General features: G+C 33.5%; 1 protein-coding gene across 1 annotated transcript; it reads left to right on the top strand.

Annotated features, from left to right (window-relative positions):
- The first annotated feature begins 1,052 nt into the window (after positions 1–1,052).
- On the top strand, positions 1,053–11,055 carry LOC139492339 (angiopoietin-4-like). The gene is made up of 4 exons (XM_071280549.1): positions 1,053–1,157; positions 7,603–7,699; positions 9,962–10,126; positions 10,741–11,055. The coding sequence occupies exons 1-4, from the start codon at positions 1,131–1,133 to the stop codon at positions 11,001–11,003; spliced, it is 552 nt and encodes a 183-aa protein (XP_071136650.1). The 5' UTR covers positions 1,053–1,130; the 3' UTR covers positions 11,004–11,055.
- Positions 11,056–12,621: the final 1,566 nt, after the last annotated feature.

Below are 12,621 nucleotides of genomic sequence, written 5' to 3' on the forward strand. Positions count from 1 at the left end.
GACTTCTTTTTTTTATATTTTATTTAATTTACAGAGCATATCAAAGCAGATCTTCACCTATTGATTCCCTTTCACTCTGTAACTCCAAGTTTGAATATGATATAATATCCGAGAGCTAACATTTCCTATAATAAATTCCTTTCGGATTAGAGGTTGCTGCTCGCCACATATTTATTTGAATATCCCATTGTTATCTTCTGACTATTTTTTGATAGTTACTTATTTAAAATGTCTTGAAGCAAATATTTCATACATATTCAGGATGAAAACAAATGAACAGTCAATATAATAGGACGATTCTGGAAAGTAAGCATACATATCATACATATGCAGGATGAAAACAAATGAACAGTCAATATAATAGGACGATTCTGGAAAGTAAGCCGACTGTAATGTAAGGCGGATTTTTTTTCTCTGTTTACTGCCACTAGCAATTTGAGGTTATCAGAGACAAGATAATCATTTGCACCATAGTATCATATTAAGCCACAAAAGGAAACGTTTATTTGTTCATAAGGCAATTTCGAGTTTTTTTTGGGTAACTAGGAATCCAAACCATTCCATGCTTACATAAAGAATTGTTCAAAACAAACTGCAGGAAATCCCGCGATTCATTTTTACAAAAATTAAATGTTAAATAAATCAAGCGGATTTTTCGATTATGCTTATTCATGGTAAAGAACAACTTTAAGAGTAAAAGAGGTGGTGGCAAGCCATTATAAACAGTTGCGGGGGAAAAACTAGTCTACCAACGATTTGATTGACACAGTTAACTAAAAACAAATATGGTATACAGCAATATAGATCTTGTCTAGTAACAATTGACCAGTCTTTATGTTGTTGGTTTTGTTTTACTGTTGTTTGTCTAGACGTCTGTTGGTCTTTCCATTTTTAGCCATACCGTTTTCCGTTTATTACTGATGAATGAGGTTTGAATTTCATTTCGATATCTTTCGTCACATGTTACAACTTTTTTCTAAAATTTTCACCGACATTGATATTTTACCCATAAGTTTTACTTATAATTAATAGAAAAAAGCAATGAGTTTCCAAAGGATTGCAGTAATCTTCCGACAGGGAGCACCAGTGGTGTTTATGTCGTTAGTACCAACATAACAGTATATTGCTTTATGGTTGCTGGCTCAGAGGGATGGACAGTAAGTTTATGTTCTTAGATTGCTCATATTATTTTGATTCTAATGATTTATTGATCATTTGGTTTATTTTCTAATATGTTTCAACTCTGTCTTTTTTATTCTAATTTGTTTTTATAGAACTATTGAAATTATAAGCAGTACTCACTGGTGGTAAGCGGATGGTCGTAACTTAAAGTTACGACCATCCGAAGATGGGAGACAACTCTAGGGATACATTTTTCTTTTCCGATTTTCGTGCAGTAAAAAAATGTTTCAGTAAAACCGCTTGTCTCATACATACTAATCGTCAGTGCGTTGATATTGAAACAAAAGTTGATACATAAAAACATTTCAATTTTCGTAAAATGATCATTCAATAATTTGAGCATGATGGTCGTAACTAAAAAAACAAAAATGTTCAGGATGGTCGTAACTTAAAATTGTGATGGTCGTAACTCTTTATTAAATAGGACCTAATAAGACAAGTCAATAGTAAAATCACGAAAATACTGAACTCGGAGGAAAATCAATTCGGAAAGTCCATAATCACATGGCACAATAAAATAACATAACGCATAAAAAACGAACTGTCATATTCCTGACATAGTAAAACAATAGTTTTAAACGTGTCTTTTGTTATATGAATATATTATATGATATATTTGTGAAGTTGATTTCACTAAATGATAAAAACTAAAAGAGGCGAAGAGAGGGATACCTGTAAAGTGCGAAAGGTAAAAAAATTTGAACGAATCGAAGAAAAAAAACCAATACAAAATGAAATGACCAGTCACTGTTACTTAAAATATAATATATAAAATCAACCAAGAGGCAACTAATTATAAGCTGTTAAGTTAAATAACAATATAAATTCTCAAAAGTGGAGAATTCATTTTAACACACAGCTCTGGTTATGATCATTCTTAGTTACGAATTAAGAAAAGGCGATTTTAACAAATTTGACATCACATGAAATAACAGTATCCTGATTCATTTTCTTTATATTTTGCATGTATTGAAAAGATAAACTTTTTAAAAACTAGTATGTACCTACCAGGTGGAATTTAAAAGAAAAATCTACAATTTAGAAAAGAGGGACGAAAGATACCAAAGGGACAGTCAAACTCATAAATCTAAAACAAACTGACAACGCCATCGCTAAAAATTAAAAAGACAAACAGAAAAACAATAGTACACATGACACAACATAGAAAACTAAAGAATAAACAACACGAACCCCACCAAAAACTAGGGGTGATCTCAGGTACTCCGGAAGGGTAAGCAGATCCTGCTCCACATGTGGCACCCGTCGTGTTGATTATGTGATTACAAATCCGGTAAATAGTCTAATTCGGTAGGTCACATTCATGAAAGGGAAGGGGATTGTAGTTACGACGTAAGAAACATATCCGATATCATTTGTGAAACGGTTATTCCATAACGGTCAACCAACTCGTGATGGCGTCCGTAAAATTTACGAAGGGATGATTTCAACTTCACCATTTGGAAAGCTTGGTTTAATAGCTTCCTTGTGAGCAGTAACCCTCTATCAAGAAAATCATGATAGGAAATGCAAGCACGGGAATATCGTATCAATTGGGAGATATATGCCCCGTATGCAGGTGCTGCTGGAATGTTGCTACTTAGAAATGGAAAGTTCACAATTGGAAAGCTGAAATCATCTCTTTTGTCGTAAAGTTTTGTTTTCAACCGACCCTCATTGTCAATTTCTAGATGTAAGTCAAGATATGAAGCCGACTTAACTGTATCTGTAGTATCCTTTATCTCCAATTCGATGGGATAGATGCGTTCCACATAGTCACCAAATTTTGAATTGTTTAGTGAAAGAACGTCATCTATATAGCTGAAAGTAGAGTTAAAGGATATAGCTAACTTCTTATCTTTCTTCCTAAGAAGTTCCTGCATGAAGTCAGCCTCATAATAATAAAGCAACAAGTCGGCAAGTAGAGGGGCACAGTTTGTTCCCATTGGGATGCCGACAGTCTGTTGAAAAACACGTCCTCCGAACGTTACAAATATGTTGTCAATCAAGAAATCAAGCATCTTGATAATATCGGTTTCAGAGAATTTTTTGTTTGAATCAGAGTGATTCTTTACAAAGTATGATTTATCCCTCCCTAAGACAAGATACTTGTATCTACGTTGGCCATTCTTTTTTATGAAGCAAAGTAATACCAACTCTTTCAATTTGTCTTTTAGTTTGGAATGTGGAATATTTGTGTAAAGAGTAGAAAAGTCAAATGTTTTAATACTGTTACAAGATGAAAGAGAGTTAGATTGTATGTACTCTAAAAGATCTTTGGAATTTTTAAGTATCCACATCTGATTCACGCCACCTCTAGAATAGGCAGTTTCACAATAACTTTGAAGCCCGTCTTTGATTGCTGATAAAATAGATGTTAATAATTTAGAAAGAGGTTTCGTCGAGCACTTGGAAGACCCAGCAATATACCGTTGTTTGTAAGGACACTTATGTAGTTTAGGTATCCAATACAGTGATGGAAGATCCAGTTCTTCATCTTTGGTTGAAATACCAAAGGAACAAAGAACAGACCTATGATTATCCAGGATTTCCTCTTTGGTAAGTGTCGTGAGGGTATATGTTGAGTTTCCAAGTGAATTGTCTATACCTAATTCGTTTATGAAGCAATTAATGTAGTGACTTTTACAGACAAAAACGATGTTATTTGGGGCTTTGTCTGCGGGGACAACAACATATTTATCATGGAGGTCGGATAAGTGTTTAGCAACATTTGGGTCTTTAAAGATTGACGTAGCATGGGCATTGATGGACCCATTCAGTTTCTTAATTCTGATTTGTATTAACGACCTCACTGCCTTAATACATTCGGATAGAGTGTCTACGTCTTCCTTTTCACGTTTAGCCCATTGCCTGGCATAATCCTCGACTGAGTCCATCAAAATTTTAAAGTTTTATTTTCCAATTGATGGATTTAGGCTCACGATATTTCGGACCTTTCGTTAACACATTTCGTAGAGAAGTGTTATAAACAATGTTAAGGTCACCGGTAATAACGTGGCCAGCAGGATTATATGTGAATTGGGAACTAGCACAAGTGGAATCAGGAGGTTTAGACTTGAAGTCGTCAATATCGAGATTCTGCAAAACGCGTTTGTAATTGAAAATTTTAGTTGCAATAGGTTTGGTATAGGTATAAGAAATTATTGGTACAGACTGGTCTTTGAAATAAAGGAGGTATTTTCGATTGAACTAATTTATGATGAAGGATATTGCCTAGGTTGACGCCATCGAGACCTTTGTTGGCAAAGGAAAGATTTAGAAAAGATCTTTTCTCTTTTTCATCTTTTCCAATGCGAACTGGCTTAAAAAGTCTGTGACTTGCAATATCCGAAATTATAGCTTGAAGTTTGTATTGGTTTGAATGAGGGTTTGTAACAGTGGATTCCAAACATAAATACTTTAAGTCGAAAGAGCATAAGTAAGGAGTCAAAATAATGTTATGGGGATCGTTATCGAGACAAGACCATATCCGCGAATTCGCAGGTCCGTATTCGAATTAAACAGCATACATCTTGAGAAGTCGTATTGTCATTTGGTATATAGTCAAGCTGATTATAAGGTGCAAATTCGAAGTTCAGGTAAAATTATTACCCGTGGTTTTAGAAAATTCTGAATACGCCTATTGGTACCATGCTATCCGTTATACATCTTTGTCTTTCTTATGGAAAATACCAGGAACCCTGAACCACACGATTTTTATTCCCAATTCATAAAGGGAATGATGCATCCGATCTATCGAGGAATTACAATTACTGATTCATTGGGGAAGCCTTTTTAATAAGGTACTTGATACACGTATTTGTAAATCCTTAGATCATATCATTGATGAGAGCCAAATTTAGTTTACCAAAAAAAAACAAAAAAAAAACCCCAAAAAAACACGACCATCTGACCATATGTTCATTCTAAAAACTATTATAAATAAGTATTGTAATACAAAAGAAGGTAGAATGTTTGCCTGCTTTGTTGATTTCCAGAAGGCTTTTGATACTGTCATTCTCCCAGGGATAAAACTTAACCTATTGAATATAGTTAGAGAGTATGGTAAGAGATCTCTTTAGAACTAAAGTTGGAGTAAAACAGGGAGACAATTTGAGTCCAAATTTGTTTAAAATTTTTATAAATGAACTTCCTGATTGTGTTAAAAGTTCCCCTGATCCAGCTGTTGTTTATTCACGACCAGCCTATTCTTTACTATACATATGCTGATGATCTTGCCATTTTTTCAACTTCAGCAAAAAAATGTAGATCAGGCTTATCCTAAGATTCTTTCAGAAAGACTACGCATTGAATTTTGTAAACATTTACTTGGTGTTACCAAAAGAGAAACACATTTTGCCAATCTTTCTTAACTCGGTAGATTCACTCTGTATTTTGTCATTGCAAAGTCTATGATCAGATACTGGCACAGGCTTGACAATTTGGGATCATCTTTCCACTACTAGAGGAGGCATATTTAGAGTCAAAATTACTACACGAGTTAAAAAAATTCATTCACAGTATGGATCCTTAAACTTCTTTCTAAAGAATATGGGGGTCAGCACTTCACATTGTTTACTATATGCTGATGATAATGTATTTTTTTTTTTATTTTAGCAAAAGGACTTCAGCAAACAGTATTCATACATAGCTTGTGGCCAGGATAATATTTAAAAGATAGATCTTTATGCTTCAACTCAGCGTGCTGGTCTTTTAAATCTGAGTACATTCATACAATATAAACATATAACATACATATTATTTTCAACCTGCATATGTATGTGATAGTTGCCGCAGTACATTTAGTTCTACTTTGTAATATTATCTTAGCTACAAGGCTGGCTATAAACTACTAATATTTGATCTTACTCTTAAATCCAAAGCGTGTATCATTGTAAAATATATACCTGCATATATGTATGTAATATTTGCCGCAGTACATTTAGTTCTACCTTGTAATAATATCCTGACTACAAGCCTGTCTACAAACTACTGATATTTGATCTTACTCTTAAATTCAACGCGTGTAGCATTGTAAAATATCTCAACCTTATTCATACTTTCTAGATTAACACAATGTTCATTGCGACACCATGGATTAAGTTTTTATTCTGAACCAATACTTAGAACAATTATCAATGATATACCGCAAGATCGTCATGTAATCGATTAAAAATAAGGACAACACGATAAAAACACCAGGCATTTGTGGATTTTCATTAATCATGATTCACCAAAAGCCGAATATTTGAAAGCCAATGGTTTATAAAAACTGCAATAGCTGATTAAAAATTAAAGAAGATTGTTTAAAATTGTACGTTCAATAATTTCATCTGCCGACATGATTGCAGGAAATAAAAAGTCGTAAATAAAAAAAAAATCTGAAAGCAAATATTCAACAATTTTATGCCTTAACGTTCAGTAAAAATATATTAATACTCAACCCTAACATACTATTTTCCTTAATGCGAGTTGATTAGTTTTCACTGTTTCTCCTAAATGATGTTCGTTTGGAACATATCAAAAATGTATGATTGATAATTCTTTAACTTAACTTCTGCATACCATTATCAGAGTAACAAATGAAATAATATTTTTTGTAGTAAACTTTATATAACAACTGAGTTTATTAACATGGTTATGCATGTGCACAGTACTTTTATAATAGCTTGATAAAGTTCGTCTAAATACTTGAGTTACGGTCATCTTTCAAAGTTACGACCATCTTGTGTCGGTTACGACCATCATCCAAAATACTATAGTTGACATTACGACCATCACAAGTTAAAGTTACGACCATCATGCTCGAATTTTTGAATGACTATTTTACGAAAATTGGAATGATTTTATGTGTCAAATTTGGTTTCAATAAGAATGCACGATATGTGTATATGAGACAAGCGATTTGACTCAAATGAACCTTTTACTGCACGAAAATCGGAAAAGAAAAACTTATCCCTAGAGTTGTCTCCCATATTCAGATGGTCGTAACTTTTAGTTACCACCATCCGCTTACCACCAGTGGTACTGAGCAACCTTATACGTACGTAGGCAGTTCGCGCTTAAAAAATGATTTTTTTTCCAGTATACTATTTTAACGGAACTGTTTTCTATCTTTTATAAATGTGTTTAGCCTCGTATAAACTCGCATATAAACTCATAGATACCAGGATTAAAATTCTGTACGACGGACGAGCGTTTCGTTTAAAAAGGATCATGAGTGATGCCCAAACAGGTTGAAGAACTTTGAGGAACACACACTTCCGAAAGGTTTTGATAATACAGCTGAGGTTATGCATTCCTGGGGTGGAACATCCTTAGTAATTTACACGTCATTTGTGCGAACAACAGTTGAATCCATAGTGAAAAATATTTGTTATTCGTCAAACTTACATTTAATTAAATTTATTACTTTCGTAAAAGGTAATACAGCATCGCTTTAATGGGAAGCAAACATTCGAAAAGAACTGGTATGAATACAAAACTGGTTTTGGAAATGTTTCCGGTGAATTTTGGTTAGGTAAGTTTAATTTGTAACTTGAAAAAAACTTCGGATTTCTAGGTCTTATTATTTAATTCAACAAATCGATTGGTATTTGCACATACGCTCTTTCCAAGAAATATAATGGTGGTGTTTAAATCAAATTTGCAAGTAAAAACAAACTGATTCAAGACTTTTGTCCATGGTAGTATCTGTATTCAGTGAACCTTCAAGTCTATAAAATTCTATGTATAAAATGGATACATCATAGCAACTCTGCTGCAAGATCGTGTTGACAGGAACTACCATGCATCTTTTGACTAAATCGTGTTGGTGTTATAACTCATTCTGACGCATCCATATTTATTTTATGAAATTGAGTGTTCTGTTTAAGAAACAAAAGCAGAGTTAAGGTTTTCTTACATATCGTTGATGTTGTATAATTTTTTTTTATAGAAGCCTAATTCGGATCCCTTGGGTACCATTGATTTTTACATCTATATATCCTGACGATTTGCGATCTAGACTTAAGCTTGTTTTTGGTCTCTCAGAACATTTTCTTCTATTTCTTTTTATCCTTTAGTGGTCTTAACTTTGTCAAATGCTTTGCTGAATCGGATTTTTGAATATGTGATCTATGGGTCTACTGTTGTTAGGCGTTACAGGACAATTCATTCCAAAAAACACGTTTTAGTGGATTAGCATGTGCCATGATGGTATAAGTTGCATCTTATATATAAAAATTCACAATGCGGGTCGATTGACAACAAAACTTTACGACGAATGTATTAATTTCAGCGTCCCAATTGTAATCTTTTCAATTTCTATGTAACAACATTCCATCAGCGCCTGCATACGGAGTATATACCTCCCAGTTGATACGATATTCCCGGGCTTGTATTTCTTATCATGATTTGCTTGATAAAGGGTTGCTGCTCACAAGGAGCTAAGAGTTCCAAATGGTAAAATTGAAATCATCCCTTCGTAAATTTACGGACGCCATCACGAGTTGGTTGACCGTTATGGAAACGTTTTACAGATGATATCGGATATGCACCTTATGTCGTAACTACAATCCGATTCCCTCTTCACCACGAATGTGACATGCCGAATTAGACTATTTACCGGGTTTGTAGTAACATGAGCAACACGACGGGTGCCAAATGTGGAGCAGGATCTGCTTACCATTATTGGTGGGATTAGTGTTGCTTAATATTTTGTTTCCTATCTTGTGTCTTGAGTACTATTATATGTCGTTTTGTCTTTTTATTTTTTAGCCATGGCGTTGTCAGTTGTTTCTATCTATGAGTTTGACTGTCCCTCAATGTTTGCTTCTCTTGTATTGTATGACTCTTAGAATATCAAAATGATAATGAGTGAAATTTCGCTACAGTTTTATTTCACAATTCTATGTGCTATTTGTCTGATCAAGCTTCTGTATATACATTTAAGTTGTTTGGTAGTTTTGGTACTTTCATGGCTACATTTTAGGCATTGTTTTAAAAAGTTATTTTAATATCTTTTGTGTTTGGTGCAAAATGTAAATAGTTTATACCAATATTACTAGTTATTGCTAAGTTGAATTGAAAATAACAATTATTTTTTTTTTTAAATTTTAAGTGTATTATGAGGTTTTTTTTATTTATCTTTTTAGCATAAGCTAAACAGGAATGTTAAAAATTTACATGAATCCTATAAAACCAATGTTGATACAAAGGTATACAGAAACACATAGACATACATAATAGTACTATAAGACATATCGTGAGCAAATATAGAAGAACATATTTGATTTTGGTAATGCTGAAACATCAGCAACACGCTATTACTCTTGACACAGTTTGAAATTTTATATGGAATTAATAAACTATGTGATAAACTATAAAAACTTGTACGAGTGTTCAATAAAATAGTTACTAGTATATAGAATTAATCTTCAAAAACTATAACTTCAATACAGTACAGTAAAATAACAAAGCCCCTGACGTGTGTTCACGCATCATTGTAAATATAACGAAATTTGATGACACTGTCGTACAAAGTGAGAGGTTTAGCGCTATAAAACCAGGTTTAATCCACCATTTTCTACATTTAGAAATGCCTGTACCACGTCAGGAATATGACAGTTGTTGTCCATTCGTTTATGATGTGTTTTGTCATTTGATTATGCCATGATTAGGGACTTTCCAATTTGATTTTCCTCTGAGCTCAGTATTTTTGTGATTTTACTTTTCGCACTAATGTTTTTTTTATATATATGATAAGACATATAAATGAAAAATATTATCTTATTCGTTTAAGGAAATGATAATCTGCATACCATTTTGTCACAACGAACCTATAAAATGAGAGTTGATTTGGAATACAATGATGGAAATAATGCTCAAGCGGTATACTCAAGTTTCAACGTTGGCAACGAGTCATCTGGCTACAAACTATCAATATCCGGGTATTCTGGAACAGCAGGTAATATCTTGTTGGTAGCAGCGTAAACAGAATCGTCATAGATACCCGGATTATAATTTTGTACGTAAGACGCGTGTTTCGTCTTCAAAAAGAATCATCAGTGGCGCTCGAACGAAAAGCATCAATAGGATTGATAAAGAAAATTAAATTATCATAATACCATATTTTATATCTTCATATGACTCCCTTCAATGTTGTACTTTTTCACAAAAAGTTTTTGACCTTCCACCTGTTTCGATTCTATCGATACTTGTGAGTCTTGTGATACAATTCATAATACTGCATACAATAAAATATACTGAGAGCAGTAATCACGAATCCCTAATATATTTATTATGAAGAGAGCTTAAACACATATACTAGAACGACTATGAAAATAGTTAACTAGACTAAACTCGGTGCATTGTGACTATTTGTATGTTCTCTGTATATCAACTCTTATCACACCGCTCTCTTGACCCTAGATTCAACCTCATCAGGTATCACAATACCAAAATTTAGAAAGCCTCGTAAAAAGGATACCAATCAAAGGAAACAGAAAAGATTATTCATTTTTCTTCTTAAAAGTGGTAGTATGTATTTCAACCATTTTAAAATGAATTATATCTTTAAAGGGGATGGTATGACGGACATCTCTCAGAACAGTCTGAATGGAATGAATTTTTCGACTGCAGATAATAATCAGGACATGAGTGACGTACACGACTGCGCTGATTTCAAAAGGAGTGGCTGGTGGCACAGAGACTGTACAAAGGGCAACCTTAATGGTTTATACCGACCAGGAGAACAAGGAAATGATGTAATGCATTGGCGTACACTGAATGACACATATTCGTTAAGTATGACCAGAATGATGATTAAACCAGCGTACGTTTGAAAATATAATTTTGGGATTTTTTATCAAAATATGGACAGTTTGAATTGTGCGATTGAAAATCATGATACTATACATGTAATAAAACTGGGTTTCTATTGGTTGACACATTTTTGTTTTATTATGACTCAAATAGTTCAAAGGTTTTGGTGGCTGAGTGGTCTGGGTAGTCAAACTCCTGCATCATTACCTTGTCAAAACTAGGGTTTTGAGTTTGATTCCCGCTTATGACATGTGTATACGACTCTAATCTTTATTGACTGGGATTGTCAGTATTCCTTCCGGCGATTTTCTCTGGGTACTTTATCTTCCTACACAAACAAATAAATAGCGCAATAGTACAATCAATCAATTATAATTTCACTCTTATTATCAAGGATTAATACAATCTTCATCATTTAGTAATCATAGAAAAACTTAATTGTCTTACTAGATCCAATTATTTGTTAAAACGCATTGGGCTAGTATAGCTCCTCGAGTGAGCCTTGATGCTGAAACATTATTGGTTTTTAAAAAATTGGCTTTTGGTGCTCCCAATAAAGATAAATTCAGAAAAGCGTTTTTGACGCGGGCAATTTAAAAGCGTAATTGATTTTTTTAATATGCAATCGATATTAAAGTAAGATTGAAATGATGTTGATATAAGAAAAAGTTAATTTAATATTTCGTATTAACCTGATACAATACACAATCTTATATGTCGCAGCCGTATCACATCGTTACTCGAAAACTGTCATATGATTTTTATCTCATATAATTAGCTGATATAGTACATGGATGTAAAACAAATTCGGATCATTCAAACGAAGGGGAAAAGTAAAATAACACAAAATGCCGAACTCCGTGGAAAAATTAAAAATGGAAAGTCCCTTTTGAAAAGGTAAATCAAAAGCTCAAATGCATCAAACTAATGGATAACAACTGTCATATTCCTGACTTGTCAAGGAATTTCTGTATATTCTGGTGGATTAAACCTGGTTTTATAGCTAGCTAAACCTCTCACTTGTATGACAGTTGCATAACATTCAATTCCCTGGGAAAATTTAGAAAAGAGGGGCGAGAGATACCAAAGGAACATTCAAACTCATAGATATTTAATATTGCCATAAATGTGGGAAGTTTAGCTAGCTACGAAACCAGGTTCAATCCACCATTGTTTTCTTAAAATGTCCTTCACCAAGTCAGGAAAATGGCTATTGTTATATTATAGTTCGTTTCTGTGTATGTTACATTTTAGAACTGTGTTACTGTTGTGTCGTAGTTCTCCTCTCATATTTGATGTGTTTCCTTCAGTTTTAGTTTGTAACCCGGGATTGTTTTTTCTCTCAATCGATTTATGAATTTCGAACAGCTGTATACTACTGTTGCCTTTCTTTATAGATCGAAAATAAACTGACAATTTCTTGGCTAAAAAAATAAAAAGACAAACAGACAAATAACAGAACACAAAACACAATATAGGAACTAGACTAAGTAACACGAACCACACCACAAATTAGGGGTGATCTCAGCTGCTCTGGAAGGGTAGGCAGATCCTGCTCCACATGTGGGACCCGTCATGTTACTCATTTTATTACAAACCCAGTAAATAGTATAATTCGGTAGGTTACATTCGATTGTA

This window comes from Mytilus edulis, chromosome 10 (assembly GCF_963676685.1).
Source record: "Mytilus edulis chromosome 10, xbMytEdul2.2, whole genome shotgun sequence".
In the NCBI taxonomy this organism is placed as follows: Eukaryota; Metazoa; Mollusca; class Bivalvia; order Mytilida; family Mytilidae; genus Mytilus; species Mytilus edulis.

What these genes read in the sequence shown, in the direction of transcription:
- LOC139492339 (XM_071280549.1), top strand. Translation starts at nt 1,131, where the DNA reads ATGGTTGCTGGCTCAGAGGGATGGACA. An exon ending in CTGGCTCAGAGGGATGGACA is followed by an intron (nt 1,158 to 7,602) that starts GTAAGTTTATGT and finishes CTTTCGTAAAAG; the next exon opens with GTAATACAGCATCGCTTTAA. An exon ending in CGGGTATTCTGGAACAGCAG is followed by an intron (nt 10,127 to 10,740) that starts GTAATATCTTGT and finishes ATATCTTTAAAG; the next exon opens with GGGATGGTATGACGGACATC.